The sequence below is a fragment of the Protopterus annectens genome, chromosome 1.part1, assembly GCF_019279795.1.
Source record: "Protopterus annectens isolate FY-2018-M chromosome 1.part1, PAN1.0, whole genome shotgun sequence".
In the NCBI taxonomy this organism is placed as follows: domain Eukaryota; kingdom Metazoa; phylum Chordata; order Ceratodontiformes; family Protopteridae; genus Protopterus; species Protopterus annectens.
The window spans coordinates 944,866,009-944,889,823 of record NC_056726.1 but is presented as its reverse complement, the minus strand read 5'-3'; the positions used below and the strand labels follow the sequence as shown (position 1 = coordinate 944,889,823).

Below are 23,815 nucleotides of genomic sequence, written 5' to 3'. Positions count from 1 at the left end.
ACAGAAGATGAAGAAGGAGGTGTGATGCAAATGAATGGGAATCCTAGGTCACAGACAACAGCTTAGCATATTCACAGGAATCTTAACAATGGCATCAGATGAGGTATCAGAAGCATCACAGAGGAAACCAATTTTTAAACTGAAAAAAAAAACACATTAATAATCACATGGTGCTTGTGTCACCAAACATTACATCTAAACATGGACAGGTCACCAGAAAGTAGATCTAAACAAATATACATCCATATTTGTGCAATCACTACTGCACTGTACCATCTGACTATCAATTACTAGTTTCCTTACCAGTGTGCCATTCAGACTCTTTATGAAAGTCGCATCAAAAAAGGCAAGTCACCAAATGGATGCCAGGCATTATGGGTGACACTACTGTTCACACCATATTGTGGCATTTTTATACAACCATGAAACATACTAAAGTACTGTCATCAAAATTCCCCTGCTCCCTGCATCAGACTGCATAGCAGGATCATTCTGGCTTACAGGTACATTTGAAAACACAATGTAAACCACCTTAGTGAGCAATTCATCTGAATACACAGACAGACATACATTTCTTACCTGGAACATATTAGAAGAAGTAAAGCCACTGTTGTGTATTCAGGCATACTGATCACTTTTATTGTATAGCTAACAACATACAAAGCATCACTGGGAACCTCTCTTCTGCAATACCACTGCAGGTCCATGAATTCATGTGCAACAACCTTGCATCAGGACCACTAGTGACAATTGGCCAAGAACTGTTAGGGACAAATGATATAAGCCTTGGTCACATATATAGTACTCACTGCACATTTCCACCATCTTCTTCCCTCAGTAGATATTTTTAAAAAATGTCTTCCGGTTATATTACCATGCTTCCTAGTTTTTTTTTTTTTGTGGAAACAAAGATAAGAGGATGTTAAATAGGAATTCTACTGCTTACGCCTATTACATTTCATCTACTGCCAAAAACAAAGATTATGGTAAGGTTTGAATGCACTCCACAAAGAGTGTATGTGCCCCCTACTGGCTGTGTGCCTGCCATAAAGTTCAGCAGCCATAGGTCAATAAGCTACGGGCCAGCCGGTATCAGCCTGGATTTACTTCAGTACTCTGTTGAGTAACAGCTGGGTGCACGACCAATGAAACTGTTAAACATAAACTGTGAATTGCTACTCAATGTAGATTCCCTGACAGGATGCAGCTTAGAAGTGGATGACATGATGGTAAGAGGCTGGACATCCTAAGTATCCAGGAGACGAGATGGAAGAGCGGTGCAGCCAAGCGACTTGGCTTGGGATCCAGAGTCTATTACTCAGGAGGAGGATAATCTAGAAATGGTGTGGGAATTGTGGTGAGAAAGGCGTCAGAAGGCAGTGAAGGATTTCGTCAGAATTAGTTACAGATTCATGCCAATCAGATTAAAGTGCAATAATGGGGCAATATTTATAATCTCAGCCTATGCCCCACAGCAGGGTTGTGATACTGAGGAAAAGAGTGCATTCCAACAGCAGTTGCAGGACCTACTAGATAAAGCAGGACACCATGGATCAGTGTTGATCATAGGTGAGTTGAATGCACATGTTGGGACAGACAGAACAGGATACAAGGACTGCCTGACTCCACATGGGTGGGGAAACAGGAATAAGGGAGAGATACTCGCAGTATTCTAGGCTTCTGTCAGGCAAATGTCCTGATAGTAGCCAATACATGGTTCAGAAAGAGAGACAATCACAAGCTCACATACAAATGTAGCCAATATGCAACTCAGGTAGACTTCCCCTAGTGAGAAAAAAGGTACTAGAGTATAATCGATGATTGCAAAGTCATCCTCAGTGAAACTGTTGGCCCACAGTGTAAACCACTGGTTGCCACAGTCAGCTGTAAGCAGTGGGTAGAGAGGGCTCTAAGGTCAGCAGAGACCAGGCTGAAGACCAGGAAGTTGACTGGAGATAAAGTACAACAGCTCAAGAAATTACTCAGAGCTCCAGAACCTCAACAAGAGGTGGAAATAGGTGTACTTGAAGAATGGCAGCATCTTAAAATATCAGGTGTGAGGACTACACAAATATGTGGCCTGGCCATGTATGGTAATAAGGTACATAAGGAAAGTATGTGGTATAATGCAGCAGTCAGGGATCTCCACAAAAGAAAAAGTGAGTGCAGAAAAAAAAGTCAAAGACAGAAAAGACCAACCACGCTAATGAGGAATACAGACGGCCTAACAAAGAGGATAAGAAAGGAACTGCAAACAGCAAAGAAAAGGGCAGTGGAGGCACTCTACCAGTTTCTGCAAAGATACTCAGAACTGTGCTTGAAAATGGTCTGGGATGAACTTTGATGTGGATGGATGGGGAGTCTGTTCCAAGGCAGCAGTATCCTCTGTGAAATAGGTCTGTCCCTCCAAACCATTATATTGATGTTGTAGAAGAGATTTAGATCCATAGACTGAGTATTTCTGATGCCATTTGATTGGCTGATGTGCAGTACATCCATCAGTAATGGGTCAGAAGATGCCCTGTATACCAGACACAGGTCACCTCTTAACAGTCTGTAAGATACAGAGTATAGTAACAGGGCTTTGAGTCAGTCCATGTAGGACATGTTATTTAGGTCTTGTATCCATTTAGTAAGGTACTGCTGTGGTTGTTCCAGTTTCTGCATGTGTCTGGACAGATAATTGACAAAGAGGACATTGTATTCTACGATTTGTCTAATGAGGGTGGAGTAAAGGTGAATCAAGACAAACCTAGATGTACACACAATCCCTTTGTTTGAAATCTGTGCAATATAGAAGGGCTTTCTTGCAGCATCCTAAATCCCAAACAACTAGATCATCTCCGAGTGGTGTATTATCAGCATGGTACTTCCTAGGGGCAAGATGGCTTAACAATGGATACAGAAATGCATTTTTTGCATTTTTAGTTTCAGACCATGATTTTGACAAAAGTTACTGAATAGAGACCAAACTTTCGACAGAAAGCCTGTCATTTGGGGATTCCATAACTGTTCCTATCTTGTAGTGACTTGCAAACTTAGTCAGCCAGTGCCCTTTGGTATTTGTCTTCTACTTTTCTGAAGGTAAAGGCCAACAGGAGATGCCCCAGCAGTGAACCCTGGATGACTCCACTGGAGACTGGTCTATTTGTGGAGATAACTGCCCCTATTATGATTATCTGCATCCTGTCTATGACCCAGCTTGCCATCCAATAGGCAACACAGGAGTTTATTCACCATTTTTGTTAATTTTCTACTATGCCTGTGTAGTTGGCCAGGTTGAGGTATGCTGTGTGTACCATTTTTCTTGCATCCTTTGCTTCAGTTACCTTTGGGACCACTGTTTGGAGGTACCCTATATCGCGATTGCATAATTCCATGATGTTGTAGGTAGACACTACCACTATTTCTCAAGTTCCCACTAATGTGACCCCATTGGAGGCATGTATGGCACCAAACTCTCACATCAGAGGAGACTGATGATATTGATAACATTTGAGGCGGGAGAACCAAGGCTCATTATTTCAGAGGGATTGGAGCACTTACCTCAAATCCTAGTTAGGGAAGATTTGCTTGAATCCTTATTTGATGTCTGCCAGGGTTTTGATCTGCTGTGTTCTGTGAATGCAGATGTCACACAGAAGAAAAAGAAACAAAAGACTATGAATGTTTCTCCTTCGCAGACAGAAAAGGAAATGGATCGAATTTATACAAGAAAATTTTGTTTCTCAAGTCTCCTTCCTTTTTGCTTTCTCACTTCCTACTAATTCTCAGAAGAGATGATGTGAATTGTCTTCTGAGGAAGAATGCAATTCAGATGACCACTCGATCTTATTCATCTCAAATTCATTCTCCAGGCCAGATGGCTTCTGATGATGAAGACACATTATCCCCTAAATACAGAAACTGCAATGTGCACAGAAAATAGTAAGTTTTTTAGTTAGTGGCGCAATCCTCCAATTTCCCAAAGTCACTGACCTGTGGCAGATTTTTCCAGTGGTCAAAGCAGTACAAATGACAAACATTACGTAAACAAAAGTGAGATTTTAAAAACTTGCTCTTGCTTAACACCAGAATAAACTATATCCCTAACTGTGAACAAATACCTATTCATACCTTAAATCTAAATACTATCTGTTCTGCAGACATTCCCTTACTTACAGGTTCATAGGTTGGTACTAGGCTATCGGCCCTGGGGCCTATGCAAGCCTAGCCATAACAATTCCCTGAATATTTCTTCCCACAATATTTACTTCTCTGGGCCCCTGTCTAGCAGGGCGACTGACATGATCCCCTGGGGCCCCTGTCTAGCAGGGCGACTGACATGATCCCCGGGGTGAATTTCCTATCTCCCATCCAATCATCAAGGTTCCTTTTTAAGAGGGCCAATGAGGCGCTCTGCTTGACATGTATGGGCAGTCTATTCCAGAGAATGGGGAGTCTCTGGGTCAGGAACCTATCCCTCCAGCATGTTTTGTTCATTGTGATGACAAGGTTTAGATCCCTGGAGCGTATGGCTCTGAGGGATTAGGATGTCTTTAAGTGGAACATGTCCAACAGCTCAGGGTTTGACATGGCCTTGTATGTTAAGCAGAGATCGCCTCTGAGTAGACGATACGCCACAGAGTATAGCTGGAGTTTTTTTTTAGACGGTCAGCATATGGCATCTGCTTTAGGCCTGTGATACTTTTAGTGAGGTATTTCTGTGGCCTTTCCAGCTGTTGCAGATGTCTTGTGAGGTACATACCAAACTGGGCATTATACTCTATAATGGGTCTAATGAGGGATGAGTACAGTGGGACAATGACCTCCTTTTTTCTGGATGAAAAGCCCTTAATGATGAGGTGTGCCACATAGAAGGATTTCCTGACCGTTGTGGCGATGTGGTTATTGAAAGTGAGACTACTGTCCACCTGTGTCCCTAAGTCTCTCATCACAGTTTTGATGTTTAGAGTCCTGCCACCTATGTGGTAATTCATAGGTACATGTTTTTTTCCAAAGGGGATAACTATACATTTCTTGGCATTAAGCTTGAGCCCATGGCTCTGGCACCAAGCATCTGTTTCTGTAAGGCCTTTTTGTAGAATATTCGCATAATTTGGGGATTCAATAATGGCTCCCAGTTTGCAGTCATCTGCAAACTTTGTAAGCCAGAGTCGCTTAGTGTTGGCCTGTACTTCAGAGAAGTAGATGCCAAACAAGAGTGGTCCCAGGACTGAACCCTGAGTTACTCCACTTGTCACTTGTCTGGAGCTGGATTTGGAGTCTGCTACTTTTACAGTCTGGGTTCTGTCAGTAAGCCAGTTAGCAACCCATCGAGTGATGTATGGATTTATGCCCAGCTTAGTAAGTTTATCTATGATTCCAGAGTGGGGGATGGTGTCGAAGGCCTTGGCGAGGTCCAGATAGGCTGTGTGGACCACCTTACCCTCATCCACAGCTCTGGAGACTGATTCGAAGAAGTCAATCAGATTCAGGAGACGAGATCGGCCCTTCACAAACCCAAACTGGGTGGGGTCCAGTGTTTGAAGGTTGCCAATGTCTTTGTTTATAAGTTCCATGATAATGTGTTCCATGCCCTTGCAGATCAGGCTTGTCAGACTGATGGGACAGTAGTTCCCGGGATCCAAGGTGGATCCTCCCTTGTGGAGCGGGATAACTGTAGCTGTGCACCACTCAGTGGGCACAAAGCCTGAGGTGAGGCTATGATTAAACATGACATTTAGGTGAGGTGCCAGTTCATTTTGTAGTTCATGTAGTACACAGCTTGGGATGTCATCTGGTCCCATGGATGCGTATTCTTAGCTTTGGAGAGTGCGGTTTCTACCTGTGTGGCCATGATTATCGGAATTTGGCAATCTTTTGCTATTGAGATGGGCCCTTTAGGGGGCGAGAGGGGGGTGAAGTTGGCACTAAATTGATCTGCCAGGATATTGGCAATATCCTTGGTATCAGTATATTTAATGCCATTCTGTTGTAGCTCAGAGCAGATCCGAGCATTGCCATTTAGATTCTTGACATAACTATAGAATGCCTTGTGGTTGTCTTTGGAATCTTTGGCAATTTTATTTTTGTAACTAGCTTTTGAGGATTTTATGAGGGATCTCAGCTTCTTACTGAGGCTGGTGAGGGAGTTCTTTTGCATTCTGGGATTTTCCTCTTTTCTGCAACAGTTTCTTCCTTCTGTTGTATAGTTTGTTTATAGCAGGGGACTTGGCTTTCTTTTTTTGGAGAAGAGCATCTTGGTTCTATTTGGGATGGCACGATTCATGCACTTGTATGAATTTCTCTCACAGGCTTTCTCTCTGAATGTACTAGAAGCCTGCTTTTCAGTCACTGAATATTTCCATTATTTATTTAACATATATTTACCAGGAAAGCCAGACTTGGAACAAGAGTGAGGACACAAAAAACATGTTACTGTACGCATACTATTGTACTAATTATTGTATTTTGCTTACATTATTGTGGAGCTTTTCTCCCCGGGCCTCCAAAGAAAATGGGCTTCTACACGAGTTGGACTATCCCGGTAAACAAATAAATGTAAATAAAAGTCCAAACGAGCCTGCAAGTAAAGAAAATATTGTTAGTGGCAACAACAATGCATAAAGACAAAGCTGATAAGAGTTTCTATAAAGATAGAGCAGATAAGGTACCATTCAATTATCTTAGAATCTACAACTGCCTAGGTTGAGAAGCTTTATGAAACACAATGACTCTGGCTTTCAGTTCAGGAAGGGGATAGCTGAGTAACAGGTATCATGCTGAGCAGGTGAACTGAATATGCAGACATCACGATTCCTCAGTGAATGAGTGCAAATCAGTGTTCACCCAAAGACAAAGAATGTATGATGCATATGCATGTTCAAAGATACAGGAACTGGCCTACGATATTTACAGGCATCTCAACAGCAGCATCTGATGAAGTATTACAAATTGAACAGAGGAAACCAGTTTTTAAACTGCATATCCACAATAATATTCACATGCTACTGTATCCTAAAACAGTTACGCATAAAGAAGGGTCTGGACACCAGAAAGTAACCAAGAAGACATATACATTTGCTTTTATGCAGGCTAAGTCCACTGCCAAACAAATTTTGCCACGCTCAGCACAGCAAACTGTTTGCCCATTTCTGTGCATTTTAGTACACCTCTTAATACTTGAGGAAATATTGTAAGGCAGCTAATGAAATTAATGAAGAACATGGTTGCTATCAATACAATGCACTACCAACTGACTAGCAATTACTGGTTTCATTGTGTGGCTATCTCCACACAGACTGCTTATGTAAGTTGCTTTAAAAAAAGCACTTCAAATGGAATGCAAGCTTCAGTCTGGGCAGATGAAGGGATTATGACAGATGTTTTGAACTGGGAAAGAAAAAAAAATGAGAAAGAAATATAGGCTCATATGTGTTAACAAAAGGTTAATAGGTTAACAGCCACAGAGCCCTTTCAAGCCTAGCCATATTTATCTTCACGTGGTGGTTATATAAGTGAAGTTTGCACAAGTAAGGGTCTACAGTAGTTAAAAACTTCCTCCGCCCAGGAGGGACAAAAGCATGACCCCAGGAGTGAAGCAGTGGTCACCCATCCACTGATCTATGCTGAAGAGGTTCATGGAGGTGCTGTGTTCCACAAGAAGTGGAAGCTTACTCCTGAGAAGTGGCAGTCTCTGGGAGATATATCCATCTCTCCAGCATGCCCTATTCATGTCAGCAGCTAGGTTAAGATCCCTGGAATGAGTAAACATTATGCAGTTTGAATAAGGAATATGTAGCATTTCAATCAGGGCCGTATCAGTGCGTGCCCTGTAAGCCAGGCACAGGTCATCCCTTAGCAACCTGCTGTACACAGAATACAGTGATGGGGCCTTTAGTCTTTCCATGGAAGACTTTTGTGAGGTGTACTATGTGTACCATGTAATCTCTTGGTAAGTAACCTCTGTCGGCTCTCCAATTGTTGCAGGTGTCTGGTGAAGTACTTGCAAAAGGCAGCACTGTACTTGGCTATTGCTCTGAGAAGGGCAGAGTATAATGGAATTAGACTATCCTTAAATCCGGATGTGATGCTTTTACTTATATGTGCCATAAAGATTTCCTTACTGCGGTGGATATGTGGTGGTCAAAGTTCAGGTGGCTATTAACCTGAGTACCCATATCACATACCACTTAAAACAGGCTACATTCAAGTTAATAGAGGATGCACAATTGTCATCACTCCCCCACACAAGGCTGGACCATCAATTCAATCAGGGAACTACAGACCCATCTGTCATTAAACGTTATTTGCCAAGCAATAGAACAAATTATCCATGAAAAGAAGTTTATTGCCTACTTACAGACCCTTGACACATCCTCATATGACTTTGTTACCCAAAGGTCATGACTAGTTAACCTGTTATACTTCTTTGATAGAGTCACCAAGGCAATGGATGACAGTAAAACAGTACCTACTAAGTATGTTTATCTGGGCAAGTCAATCATTTCAAAACCCTGCACAGCCATTGACAAGCTGCCGGAGCTAGGTATAATTCCTTACACAAATAACTGGATTGTTGACTAGCTCACACAGAGGATCCATTCTGAATTGGTGAGACTACCCCCACCAATGCAGCAGTCACCATCACAGTACCCCAAGGCTCTGTGCTCTGCCTGCTCGACTCTGACAACTACTTCTATGAAGTCAGGGGTAATGCTGAAGGGCTCTGGCTCACCAACTTTGGAGATTTATGTAAACTGGGAGCCATTTGTGATAGTCACCCAAGTCACCAACATCTGGCAAATGGGTTTAACACAGACAAATGACTGGTGATGAAGCAGTGGTCTAAAACTCATTGCAAAGACGAACACATTATAATGCCATTTCTGAAATAGTCAACCCAAGTGAAGTAATCTATCGAAAAGATGACCCTAAAAAAAGACCCCGTAGTAAGAGACCTGGAAACATGTCGCATTTGAACAAAACATAATTAAGAGAATAAGAAAATCATTCTAAGTGTCCCAATTAATAGGGAATGGTAAGTCAGCCATGTCCAAGGAAGTTTTAATACCATTGTATTTAGACCCTTATTAGACCTATCACTTTATATATGGCTCCCTCTGGCATGTATCTAACCAGACATTTGAACTGATAGAATCACAAAAGGTTTCTAGTTAGAATACCCGGTTCCTATGCTGATCGGCTAAAGGCTCTTCCTCTGTACTGAATCCCCTTATAGGCATCCGCAAAGGGATCTCTGCCTGGCTTAGATGGGTTTCTATGACCCATCACTGATTGTTTGTGCTACAGACACAACAGCACCAGATCAAGAAATCTGAACTATGGCTTGTGACAACACAGCATGCTAGAGAAGCAAATCTCTGTCCCAAAAAGCTCGACAGACTAGGAAATTGGCTCAGCATGCATGTAAAGGAGTTTCTCTGACATCGTGCAAATGAAACCTTGACAAGTGGATGTGAAAAAGGTAACCCACAATCTAGCCAATGTATTTATATGCCCAACCTCTATTGCAGACGTTAACACTATCTGCACAATGTTTTTGGTAGACATACTCTTACCTCCAATACAAGCCCACTTACCTTTTTCAACAAAACACACTTGGAAAGAAATGTTGCTCACTAAATCCATCATGTGTACACTCTGCTGTGCACTTCACTTAATCAAACAAACCAATATTTGTCAAAATGTACTGCAACCATAAATGGGCACATAAACCAAATGCTCACTAGATTTGTATAAAGTTACACAGACTACCACCCTGTTTAAAGCTACGAGTGAATAAACAGGTAAATAAATGATACAATAGTGCCTATAGTATAAAGCATTCCAGTGCTTAAGTGTAAAATTTAGCAATAAAAACACAGTGAAGATGGAGTTCCAGAAATAAAGGTGTATACATTTTCCACTAACAATTTCTTATTCAGACACAGCCCTACCACAGTTTTGGAACATGAAGATGTGCAACATCACTGTGGGCTGTCTCCACGGCTGTGTTACTGGCTAATAAACAGTCTAGTAGAGAGGCATTTACAAATCAGCCATGTGGTCTACTCTGAAACTGCCCATGGTAAGGTCTTTACACAGCTGAGTGATTCATAAAATTTCTCAGCTGTGTAAACTGGCACGGTCGCTCACTGTATTGAGCACAGCCAAGATGTGGTACAGGTAAGTGCTAGGAAGTTTAGTGGTCAAGTAGTGTTTTGAGTGTGTGCATTTATGTGTATGTAGGAGGCTGCATGTGTGACTGTCGGTCTGTCAGGTATCAATAGGGGGTATGGAGGTGTATGTGTGCGTGGTGGAATGGATGTGTGTGGCTGTGGCTGCAATCAGGTGCGGAGGAGGATGTGTGTGTGTGTGTGTGTGTGTGTGTGTGTGTATATATATGTGTGTATGTATGTGTGTGTGTGTGTGTGTGTGTGTGTGTGTGTGTGTGTGTGTGTGTGTGTGTGTGTGTGTGTGTGTGTACTGGGGTAGTTGTCATATCTCTACACACCCCTAGTCTAATAGCAAAGCCTGCAGCACTGGGGCAAGAGAACACTGACGCTAAGGATGTCTTGAACTACATGGGTCAGAGGAAATAGAGATGTCTAACTTCATGGGTATGGGAAACAATAACCACCAGGGATTACCTTCCATAATGTAACGGTACTTACAATGGGATGGGGAAAATACTAGACACCAATGATACCCTATCATGCTGTAACAGTACTTATAAACAATGGGGATAAGGGAAACACTAGCCACCAGGGATAAACTTTCAAGCAATAATGGCACCCATACATAACGGGAATGGGGGACCCTCTAGACACAAGGGATACTCTATCTAGCATGGCTTAAAGGTACATAAATGATAAAAAATGTGGTGCAGGAACCCCTATACACCACGGATATGATTAACTAATATTCATTTGTGCCTTAAAAGCCAGTGAAAGGGGATTTGAACCCTTTCCCCCCAACTTTATGTATTAGTCCTCTGTGTCACTCCTACATATCATGGATGCCCTGTATATAAAAAAAAAAAAAAAAAAAAAATTATATATATATAAATAGATATATAAAAGAGAAAAAATATACTACAAGTAAAAAGGATTTTAAACCTTCACCCATCCCACAGCAAACATCTGCACTAACCCACTGTGTTAACTGAGAAGTACAGTGGGGTTATTTAAAAAATATATACTGTGGATATCGGGTAGTACTCCATACCTGTAACACAGTTTGTGGCCTATGAAAGGAAGGTACAGGGTACTGGAGACATTTATGTCAACCTCATAGTGCAGGACAGGACAAAATTGGCTTAAATTACATGCAGAAAAGTGCACTACTGGCACATTGGGTAGGCAGTCCTCGGCCTAAAGCATACAGCATAGGATAATACTCCACTTCAAAATGAAAGATTGGGAAGGACCTTGGATCAAGGGCCCTATCTTTCAATCACAGTATGACAGCACTAATCTGGAAACCTGGAATATCATCCAGATTTTGAAAACTCAAGGGTTCCTTATATTCAACATAGATTAGGGCAATTATTGAACATAATGCACCCTTCAGAAGGTAACTGACTAGACGTGTCAAATAACTAGAAAAAAACCCCAGAGGTCCCTAACTAAGGAGATCACAGACGAAGCGTTGTCCCTTTATTCAGTATCCTACAGAATCTTGATGGGAGATCTGTCCCTTTCCTTTTGTGCAGAGATGGATCATGGTCAAATAGGGCCCTAGGCAAGGTAATGCATTGGGGCCTCCATCTCACAGCAGTCTCCCAGCCACCCGTAGCCATTCTAGTGTCCCATTACTTTGCTATTTCTCCCCAGTTACCATAAATGCTGTTCAAAACGGACAGTTTGCACACTATTTTCTTCTTTACATCCAAATATCTAATCATCTCACAATGAAAATAGACTTGGCATTAACAGCACACTTCTCTGCACTTGAAACTCACATTCAAAGGAAATGCATCTGACCAATGGTGGATTAAGTGATGTATTTTCAAACAATAGGGTCCTTGCACAATATTTGTAGGACCATGCTTGCATGCATGTGTTCTTTGACTCACTTTCCTGATTACTACATTATATTCCTTGTATAATACAGCACCACTTGTTAGACTGTGTATCACAATTATAGTTTTTAACTTTTTTTCCAGTAAGCAATAAAACAAAATGTATGAATCAATGACAAAACTGCCCATTTCAGAACACTTAAATCATAAAAAGGCCACTCAAACATCTGTAATTATAATCCACCAATATCAGTCACTATGCATGATCTCTGCAGAAGTGAAAATCATCTGAATAATTACACATTAAAGAGATCTGTGACTAATGAAAAGGTTACCACTAGCAAACAATTTTATAGATTAGTGTTTAATCTACAAATTCAGTGCCTGCTGCCCTTGAATAAATTGCTTGTGGTACATAAAAAAAAAAAATTAAAAGGTAAGCGAGTAATATTGCAGAGAGATGACAAACCAACAAGTTCATAGTTACAAGGCACATCATCCAGAGGACACACTCAGGATGGCAGTACCCCCCCCCCCCAGCAATCCATATACATGCTGTGGGAGTAGAACCCACAGCTTTCTGCAACAAAAGCAAGTATGCTACCTACCCTGCTGTTAAAACTGCTTTCAAATTCTTTCGAACAAACAGTGACGACCATTTTCTAAACAAAACGGCTGTACATTGAAAACAGACCTAGACTGAGCAGTGGTATACTTGTCTTCCCTTGAAGCACACAATTCCTTGAAAATACACTGAAATTCAGTCCAGTGGTTTGAGCAACTTATCTATAATGTCCATGCGTTATTCCACAGATAGAAGCAGGCAACAGGAATATAAGAAACAATCAACAGCAGGTGCGTGTGTGTGTGTGTGTGTGTGTGTGTGTGTGTGTGTGTGTGTGTGTGTGTGTGTGTGTGTGTGTCTCTCAACACCAGCATGCAACAGCAGGTGTGTGCGCACAACAAGATGTAAATCTATGTTGCATGCAGAGGACATTCTTAAAGAGGAAAGCACTTAAAGACATGCATTGTTTTTTAATTAAAAATTAAATGTTGTGGCAGCCCCCCTTGACCAGTGGACCCCTCCCAGCCAGCAGGGGCCTCTCTCAGCCAGTGAGCGCTATGCAACTGTCTAGGTTGCATACTGCTAGATCCGGCTCTGCTTTTGTGCCATGAGGGATTCAGTCACCTTTTACCTTCTTGTACCTCTCAGCAAGGGAAAAGAAATAAGCTGTAACATACACATTTGTCCTCCATGCTAAGCATCAGGAATATAACATAAAAGTGAATGTATGATCACCAGTAACTACCTTGCAGGTAAGCATTCAATCCAGCAACATGTAACTCATTGGAAGTAAAGTATAACATTGTCAGGGAAAGACTACATTATGGCAACAAGCATTCCTCTAAAATGTCTCCAATTTTGAGTAGAATTTTTTCCTATCCCTAGTAAAAGGTGTGATTTGAGGGAACATACTTTGGCAATAGAATACCTCTCAACTATGCCAGATTTTGCCTCATTTTTGACACTGCCCTAGCAAAACATTTGATACACTGGCATATCTCTCAACCGCCCCAGATTTTCAGAGATGTCCCTGATTTTGACTGAAATTGCAGCTCTGTCCCTTTTAATCCCTCCTAAAACCAGTTACTTGGAGAAAAGGTGATGAATTATACTTATTAAATAATGACAATAATTAAAATTATAAACTTCTTTTACTTCAGAAAATGTAGATCAATTCCAATTTTCTTATTCCATCACTTATGCAAGTTGATAGTACTAATATTGTAAAAGTGTCACTGATTGTCCCCAATTATTCCTGGATTTTTCTTTGATTTTTCTGAAATGTAACCCTGATCTATTTAGTTGTTTTAGTGCTATGTTTACTTGTAAATAGCTAAAGCTTGCAGTCAGTCAACAGTGTCATACATTAACATTCTATACCTTTTGTTTAGCATGTGCATGGTGATGGAAAGCTTGTTCTATTAACTTTTCAAGAGAAATAAAGTGATACTTAAATTACTGGGAGTTTAAGTCTTTCTGATATCACTTTGCCCAGTTTCTTGAGCAAACTTGTTGAGCGATATGATATTGCTGCAAAGTTATTACCCAGCCCCTTGGTCAATATATGAATGTCATTAGTGAGGTTTATAGTTAGCCAACAGTGGAACATAGTATTCAAAAAAACGGATGCTTATGCAAAACTTCTCGCTTCATTAAGTTTCCCTGATTTTGTGTCTTCTTTCTTCATACATGTATCTAGGTCATCTGGTGTCCTGTTATGAAAAACACCACTCTTCCAACAATGTAAACAAAAAATAAATAAATAAAAGTTTTGTCTACAATAACAGTAAGAGTCTTGTTGTTAATCTAAACAATGTTTGCTGCAGTTAAAACATTAGGCGGGTTAGCGCATTACCGTAACTGAAAATGCATATCGGCATTCATTTATGAAGCCAATATTGAAATACTACACGACTCCACCCTATCATCTATATATTTTACTTGGCAATATTTTTTTTTAATAGAACGTAATTACACTTATAAATTATTAGTATAAGAGGAATTATTGACTTCCTTTACTACCAAAAATGAATTAAGTCACATTCTCTTATTCTGTCAGCTTACTGGTATTAATACTTAAATTGCAATGATTACTAGAGATTATGTCTGTCTGTATTTAGATGTAGAGATAACAGCTTGAAAGTTAAACAATTGATATTGGAAAAAAGTTAAGGTCTGCAGACGCACTCCTTGCACCGTCATGAATCTTGACCAGAAAGAATACAAAGAGGGAATAAAAACCTTGAACTAGCAGTTACTGCCCACCCACTCCAAACAAAGTAAAAAAAACCTAAACATTTCTGCTTGTTACTTTTGTAGCAAGTGGTTTGTTAGTGTTACAAACAGCAGTTACAGAATAAAGGTAGGAAGCGATCAGTGCATATAACCACTAGAACTCCCAATCTACTGCAGCACATTCACATTTTTTTTTTTACAGGTATGAAGTTTTATTGGGCACAATCATAGATTTTCTGCAACTGCTCTTCCTTTCCTATAGAATCAAAACAATTGCAGTGATGTATCGGTACGTAGAGGTAAGTTCAAAGATTCCCTTATCGAACTTGTATCAAACAAATGTCAGAACTGGAAGTGATAAGAACCAAATCAGTTGTGCAGATACAGTAGTTCCCACAGTCAAGTCAGCATCGCATTTCTATTGGCTGCAAGAACTAACATTAAAATATCTCATGCATAGTTAATAGTTGGTGGCGTTCACAGGTCGAAAAGACTGAAATGAGGCGTTTTTTGGGCAGCAACTGAGGAAAACATTAAAAATAACAAGGGGTGTTATTAGCAAACGGTTCAAGCACCCATACGTTCTCTACAGCTTTGCAAGACTCTTATATGCTTAAAAATAGCTCACAGTACCGGAGGTGTAAGCATGACTAATGAAAAAAGTGGAAATCGTGATTTTGAATAGTGGAAGGAGCATGTTACAGTTATGCATTCAAAAGAAGGAGGGGCTTGGAAATGAGAAAAGTTAAGCAGCACGTAGTGGTCCTTTAAACTACATTTTCAAGCATTACAGAAAATATTTGCAACTGGTTTGCTTACATACCAGAACTTTTAATGGACTCTGCATCCAAACTGGCAACTGTACTTGATCTGGATAGTCTTCCAAGGCTGGAATCTACAGACTAACAACAAATGTGAAACAAAGAGAAGGAATATATTACCATTAGCAGAAACAAAATACCATCAGCTCCAAAAGATTAATAGAAAGCTAGCAGGGTCTCTGCATTCATCTCAGAGCCATGTTAATGTAAAAGGACAGGACTTTATCATTTAAATAAGCTAGCAGCTCATTAGCCTTTGTACACAACACACAATATAAAATTAGCCACCTCTTCAGATAACATATTTAAGGACGATTTAATTTTCAAAATATTTCTTTCTTTCTTGGTAAGTCCACTGTGCATAACTGCCTCCTTTTAGGGGTTAAATTAAGAGCACTAGTAACCAACAGTCAAACAGTACATAAGCAGACAATAAGGGGATCAAACCCACTGTTATCAGATAAAGCTTGTTAGCAGGTCACAACCTTAACACTGCACTAAACTGTCAGTAAATGAATAATAAATGCCTCATGTTTGAAAGTGAGGTGAGTAAATCAAACAGATTCATACAAATGTCTGGAAAGCAGCACCTTTCCTCTGGGCAAAAGCTACACAGCTACCACAAATACTGTGAAAATTACAGTAAATGACAGTTAGTGAAGAGGACTAAGACCCTAAGCAGCTAATGAGCCGCTTCCTGAAGTTAAGGGTACAGGGTTTGATTCCTTCCGCCTCCATTTTCTGAAGTGTGACTGTGCAATTCATTCAACTAAATAGTGCTCTCGGTTAGCCCATGAAAAGGTATACTCTTGTCCAATGTGCTTACCAGTTAAATAGTTAAAATAAAGAAAGATAACTAAATATGAGGAAAAAGTACTAGATTACAAGCACTTGTAAAATGCTCTTTTTTAATTACTGAATTTTTAACATAGTAATCTTAGAAACGCAGCGCTTACATATTTTAAGGAAGAAAAAGTTTTTACGACTTAAACATCACTAATGAAACAGCTACTATCTCCAATATCCTTGTCATTCCTTAAGAATACAAACTCTCATCTCCAAATCTCTTTTGTATGTGGCCAAGATCTCCTTTAGTACATTTGAATATTCTTCTTTTGTTAGAAACACAGGGACAATATTAAGTAAATGATCACTAGGACCATAACAGGCCTAGCCATACACACCTTTAAGCAGAAAGAATTAAAACTTCTTGCCAGCCTTTATAAGCATTTGACAGTGCTCACTTCCCAAAAATCAATCAGGGCAGTGCATAATACTGTGGTGTACGTCTATCCATCCACATGGTAGACAGGTACATATCAGGCTGTTGATCAAGTGGTGGACCATTTGTAGCCACCAACAATCTCACCAATTTATCAAGGCATGAGTTAACATCAGACACTGACTTGGCTCTGACACTTTCCAGAAGGCTAAAGGGGCCAGACCTGTGGTGTACTTATGATGATTCCCCATCCAGTCATTCAGCTTACTTTTAAAAAAGTTCATGGAGCTACTTTGCTTAAACCTCCAAGGGGATTCTATTCCATAAAAGAGGTATCCTCTGTGAAAAATATCCATCCTAATTGGTCCTATCAATGTTTCAGTGGTAGTTTAGGTCTTTAATGCCACCAAAAAAACCTCACTACTCACGTTTTGAGGATATGTAGGAAATTACATTGGGCTGTTTTTTTTTTTAAGGATCTGTAGTCAAGGCAGAAATCTCCCCTCAACAGTTGGTAGGAAATGGAAAATAATGAGAGCTCTGTAAGGTTGTCAGAGTAAAGAGGACATGTCTTTTTTCTTTTTTTGGTAAGGAAACATTGGTCTCTTGATCTAGTGGATACGCCCCTGGTGATCAGTCTGGCAATATGAAAGTATTTTCTAACAGTGGTCTCATGGTGATCAAAAATGATAGTTCATTGTGAAATGATAGAGTCAATTTTATATGACAGGAAAAAAAAAGACTGCCTGCATTTGCCAAAGGATACAATGCTAAATTTTTTGCATTTAGCTTGGGGCTATGGTCCAAGCACCATTTGACAGCATGAGTTAGAATATGACGAGACTGAGTTTGCAGTCATCAGTCAGCCACTGGCCTTTGTTGTGTACTTTAACATCAAAACGTAGACACCAAAAAGGAACAGTCCCAGGACTGATTCCTGAGGGACACCACTGGCAACTGCTCTTTCAACCAAGACTGTGCCTGCAGCAGTAATAGGGTTCTGTCACTGAACCAGTCTGCTATCCAGCAGTTAAAGGGATTTACACCTAAATGGATTACCTTTTCAATAATGTCCAAATGTGGAATGATACTGAAGGCTTTCACCAAGTCCAAGAATGCCATGTAAGCCAATTTACTCAAGTATAATGCCTTAATGACTTGTTCAAAGTCCATCAGGTTTAACAGACATGATCTGCCTTTAACAAACCTAAAGTGGTTAGGGTCCAACATTTGAAGACTGCCTGTGTCCTTCTTAATGACTTCTATAATGATGCACTCCACTACTACAGATAAGGCTGGAGATGCCGATAGCTCTATAGTGGCCTAGGCCAGTCATGGGTCCCCACTTTGTGGACTGGGATAACTGCAGCAGTCCTCTATACTTCTGGCACAAGTCCAGTAGAGAAGTTGAGACTGAATAAATATAAGTAGTCGGACAAAAAAAACCAAACTTGACACATTGTTAGGGCACACGGAATTAATGTTTTTTGCATTAGAAAGAGTGCTTGGGACTTGCTCATATTGGTTTTTGGGGTGGTGTAGAATGTAAAAATGCTGAGTAATTTGGGTAAGATACGGGGTAACATTTGAGCTGAATATGTCCACTAATATGTTGTCAATATCCTCAGTGCCAGAGTATGTAAGGTCTCGTTTCCAAGTTCTTTGCTTATTATTTTGAGCTCTTCTCTAGCTGTTGGAGTGTTTGCTTTTATGGGATAGGAGTTTCTTCCTCTGATTGTAAAGTTTGTTAACACTAGGGTTCTGCCAAATGGGTTTGTTCTTAAATGTGGCACTGAGGACAGAGGCCTTAATACTACCTTGGTGGTGGTCATAGAATTTATCCATGAAATTGCAGAATGTGAAGTACAATCATCTAGATGACAAGGGTGTTTAAATTTCATGAGGTCATCAGTTAGATGGTGAAGACTTGCCCTGGAAATAGGCGCTAAAAATGGAAGAGTTTCAAAATGATTAAGGTCTCATGTCTAAGGCCCGATTCCAAAAAACCTGCTCTCAGAGTAAGTGACTGCTTTACAGACAGGTCTTACACTACTGTATGCCACTTGCACAGAGAGCAAGTCTTTTGGAATATAACCCCTGGAGTAAATGTTACTTGATACCAAATCACTGGTGAAATTTGACCATAGTGCAATAACTGAGCTTTGAGCACAAGCAGGCTACATTTGTGAGAACCATGTATAATCTATATACATACATACACACATTTTATATATGTGTATATATATATATATATATATATATCTATACACACATACATACACACACATATATTATCACATACATTATATATATATATATATATATATATATATATATATATATATATATATATATATATACACACACACACACACACATATATATATATATATATATATATATATATATATACACATACACACACACACACACATATATATATATATATATATATATATATATATATATATATATATATATATATATATATATAAGAAAAACAAAACCGAATAAGACTAGGAAGAAATAAACTTATACTACTGAAAACTTCCGAACTGTTAAAAACAAAAACAGAAATCCAATGAATAGACGCTGAGCCAGAACTTATTTGCTGAGCGCTTTCGTTCGCTTTATTGGTAACAATCGAACTTCATCAGAGCAAAATGTAATGCATTTGCAATACTGTGCGAGCTTTAAATAGTCTAACTGGTGTAAAAAATACTTCACTATGATTGGCAGATATTCTACGCCAATGCAGTAGTATTTGGACTAATGAGAGACACTGCTATAAAACAAAAGGTTTTATCTGCTAACATCCTGCCACTAGGGGGCGTGCTGTAACTTTTTAGTTGTACCACTTTAATGCACATTTAATGTTGAGATTCTCATTGAGCCCTGGTGGGGTATACTGGAGCTGAAGGAATTAAGATGGCAACTCCTCCTTGAAGCAGATACCCCACCAGGGCTCAATGAGAATCTCAACATTAAATGTGCATTAAAGTGGTACAACTAAAAAGTTACAGCACTCCAGTGGCAGGGATGTTAGCAGATAAAACTTTGTTTTATAGCAGTGTCTCATTAGTCCAAACTACTGCATTGGCGTGAATATCTACCAATCATGGTGGTTTACACCAGTTAGACTATTTAAAGCTCGCACAGTATTGCAAATGCATTACATTTTGCTCTGATGAAGTTCGATTGTTACCAATAAAGCGAATGAAAGCGCTCAGCAAATGAGTTCTGGCTCAGCATCTATTCATTGGATTTCTGTTTTTGTTTTTAACAGTTCGGAAGTTTTCAGTAATATATATATATATATATATATATATATATATATATATACACACACACACACACACACATATATATATATATATATATACACATATATACACACACACACACACACATATATATATATATGTGTGTATATATATATATATATATATATCTACACACACACACACACACACATATATATATATATATATATATACACACACACACACACACATACACACACATGCACTTTTTAATTTTAACATTTTTATTGAATTATCACTTAAGACACAGGCAAATGTATATTTATATAAAATAAAACAAATCACAGTAACATATTACCCTGCTGCAAACATTACACATCACATATATTCTTTTGTATATTTATCATCATTTCAGCATTAAATAAGTAGATCATTTTCTACCTTCTCTTAAACCTTCCTCTTACAAAATATTATTCTGCATGTATTGTTCACAAAACTTCTAGTTTTTTTCTATGTAATTTGCTTCTACCCCTTTCTAAAGAACCCGCTTCCACTTTTTTATCTCTGTTAAAATATTCAATACTTCAAATAAGGTTGGTCTAAATTTTGACTTCCATTTTCTAGCAATTTTTTGGAACCACCAGAATTTAACTTAAGGTATTAGTACGTTTAGTATGTCTAGGCAATTCATATCTTGTATCCCAGGTATATAAAAAAAAAAAATATTTCATTAGTTACACAAATTAGTAACCCAATATTACTGACAGAATAGTCTGTATGGAATTATTAAAGTCTGCCAACTCATTAAACTCCCAGAATATATGCTCCAAGTTACTTTCTTCCCCATACACCTTCCAACATATGCCATCCAGAGGAAAAATGCTTATGAATGCTAACTCTTCCAAGCATAAATCCAAAATCTTCTAGACTCTGTCAAATTGCTTATCTAATCTCACTCCCCCTAATCTTTTTTAACCTACAATGGTTGATTCCTAAAGTTATTGTACAGTATTTTATATGCCCTAATTATCCATATTTCAACAGCAGATTCTGTTCTACATTTAATTAAAAGCTCTACTAGAGCAGGTCTTTCACTTAGAATTCACCTATCCCTTTCTCTTTGACTGTTCTCAAGATATCAATCCCGGATAGGGAAAGGCAGTCTCTAGCTTACAGCCCACGTCTTTTTGGCTTTTTCCACATTCTATTACCTTTCCCTCTAGTTACTGCTCCTAACACCTTGGTTCCTTTGCCAGTTTTCTCCAGTAAATGCCTGTCCCCTCTTGCCTATTCTCTGTACTTCTAATTGCAATAATAAGCAAAAATCTCATTTATTGTGTTATCTTAGTTATTAGAATACTTTCTGCTACTTAGTGAATATAATAGTGTGTGGCTGTTATTCTCCTTTAGGATCTGTATCCAAAACCCAAAACCTCACTCTCTACCTACTTCCTGAATTTTGCCTGCTTCATCATCATCGTTTTCCACTTTTAATTCCAGCTTTATGCTTATGTTATTGTACACTGTGTTAGCTCTAAAATAGCCCTTCAAATTGAGTAATCCTAAACCATCTTGTTCTAATGGAACGACTGGCTTAACCCATTTGACCCTTACTCTTTTCCCCTCCAAGATAAAATAGTTCAACTATTTATTATCATCCACAACTTCTCCTCTGGTTGATAAAAATATGCCTGACCTGTATATAAAACAGAAGGAACTAAAAACATTTTCAATGATTGTATCTTGCTAGCCATAAAAAAGAGCTTCCAGTTTCTCAGATTTTGTATTAGCTTTTGTTTAGTCTTTTCGCACATATCCACAGCTGCCATATGCCATAATATAACTGTTTTTAATCCATACTCCTAAATAATTCATTTTATCATGCCCCCTCTTTATTTATATATATATATATATATATATATATATATATATATATATATATATATACACACACACACACATATACATACATACACACACACACACACACATGTGGGTACATAACTTACAGCTATAGCCTTTGTTTATCTTCATTAATTTTATATCCCCAAAAGACTTGAAACTGTTTAAAGATGTCGTATAAATCAGAAATGTCCTTTTATGGTTAAATAATACTGTCTACAAATAAAGCCAACTTTTTTTGATTACCATACCAATTATGTCCTTGAATTTCTGACTTTCTTAAATATAAAGCAAATAACAAAAGGGAAAGAAGACACCCTGGCCTGGTTCCTCTGCTCAGACATAAACTTATCATAAAGGAACCTTTCTACTTTAGTTTTCACATCCAATCCCTCATATATTCTCCTAATTAACCTTATTATTCTATTAGGGAATGCAAATGCTTCCACTGCCTTATTAATAAAATCCAAGTTACTTTACTGGAAGCTTTCTTTGCACCCAGATCCACTAATAACAGTGATGTTTCATTCTGCTTCCCTCTGGATCATCATTGTTTTACTAATGTTGTCAAATGTTTCCTCCCCTCCACAAAACCACAATGATCCATATTTACCAGCCGTGACAACACATTTGCCATTCTTTTAACTAGTACAGACAAACAACCACAGCTTTTTTAAAGGAAGCCTGATTTTCGATTGGACAAAGACATTTTTGATTAATTTTTCTCCTTAGTTCACGTAGGTAACAAACAGACTTTCAGAGTATTTAGCAATGTGCTGAAGACTTATAGTCCTGGTCCATAACCTCTCAGTTCACCCAATTTTTGCAGAATGAATAGATTTTCAACTAAAAAATATGAAGCTTTCTGGGAAATCAGCGATGTAAAAACTGGCATACACTTGTGTTTCAGACTTAATTTCCTTCATAAATTGCACTCTAAAACAAATCCTGTTATTCTAGCAACTTTCTAAGTTAAAACTTTAAAAGAGCAATATTTAAAACCTGTTCCAATTTTTGGGCCTTCAACCCCATTATTTTTGGCTTTGTCCATATTTTTTGTGCCAAGAGGTTTAAAGGTATGCCCCCGACACAGCTTTCATGAGACATGTTACTTTTTTCAAATGACCAAGTAATATAAATTTGTAGAATGTGGGTGCCTTGCCCCCTCAATGGTGATGCAGTAAGCCTGCCCACCTCCCAAAATACACTTAATTTCAGAGGGCCTGATTCTTAAAAGGTTTAAGCTTCAGTGAGTCATTGTGGAAGGATTTACTATCTCATTGTTTTAAAATCAAGCATATACATTAAAAGTATGCTTGGCTTTGCTGCATTGCTGCCTATCAAGCAGGGTAGCTTTGCTGCATTGCTGCCTATCAAGCAGAGTAGCTGTACGGTTTACTTTTTTTCTCAAACTGTCCTATATATGCACAACTACCAAATGACATAAAAATGAAGCTTTTGCTCTAAAGATCCCTACAGTAATTCAGTCAATGTTTGTACAAGCACCAGTATGAAACATATCCCCCCAATGACACCTTCAGTAGTCTGTCCATGTATAGACAACCATCAAATGAATAAATTTCCTCCTAAGAACCTTCAACAGCCTGTCCATCAAAATGAAACATTTTCCCCACCACTCGTTCAGTAGTCTGTCCATCCATATATGCACATGAGCACCAAAATGAAACATCCCCCCCAACGACCCTTTCAGTAGTCTGTCCACCCATGAACGTATGCACAAGCACCAAAATAAAACACTTCCCCAATTGTATGCACAAGCAGCACAGTAAATTTGTTTGC

The 23,815-nt window shown here is 38.9% G+C and overlaps 1 protein-coding gene across 1 annotated transcript in view; it reads right to left on the bottom strand.

Annotated features, from left to right (window-relative positions):
* Positions 1–23,815, bottom strand: part of ITGB1BP1 (integrin subunit beta 1 binding protein 1) — a 262,215-nt gene that overhangs the window by 112,381 nt on the left and 126,019 nt on the right. The window contains exon 4 of the mRNA XM_044087482.1: positions 15,631–15,709. Coding sequence (XP_043943417.1) covers positions 15,631–15,709 — 79 coding nt within the window. The remainder of the gene's footprint in view (positions 1–15,630; positions 15,710–23,815) is intronic.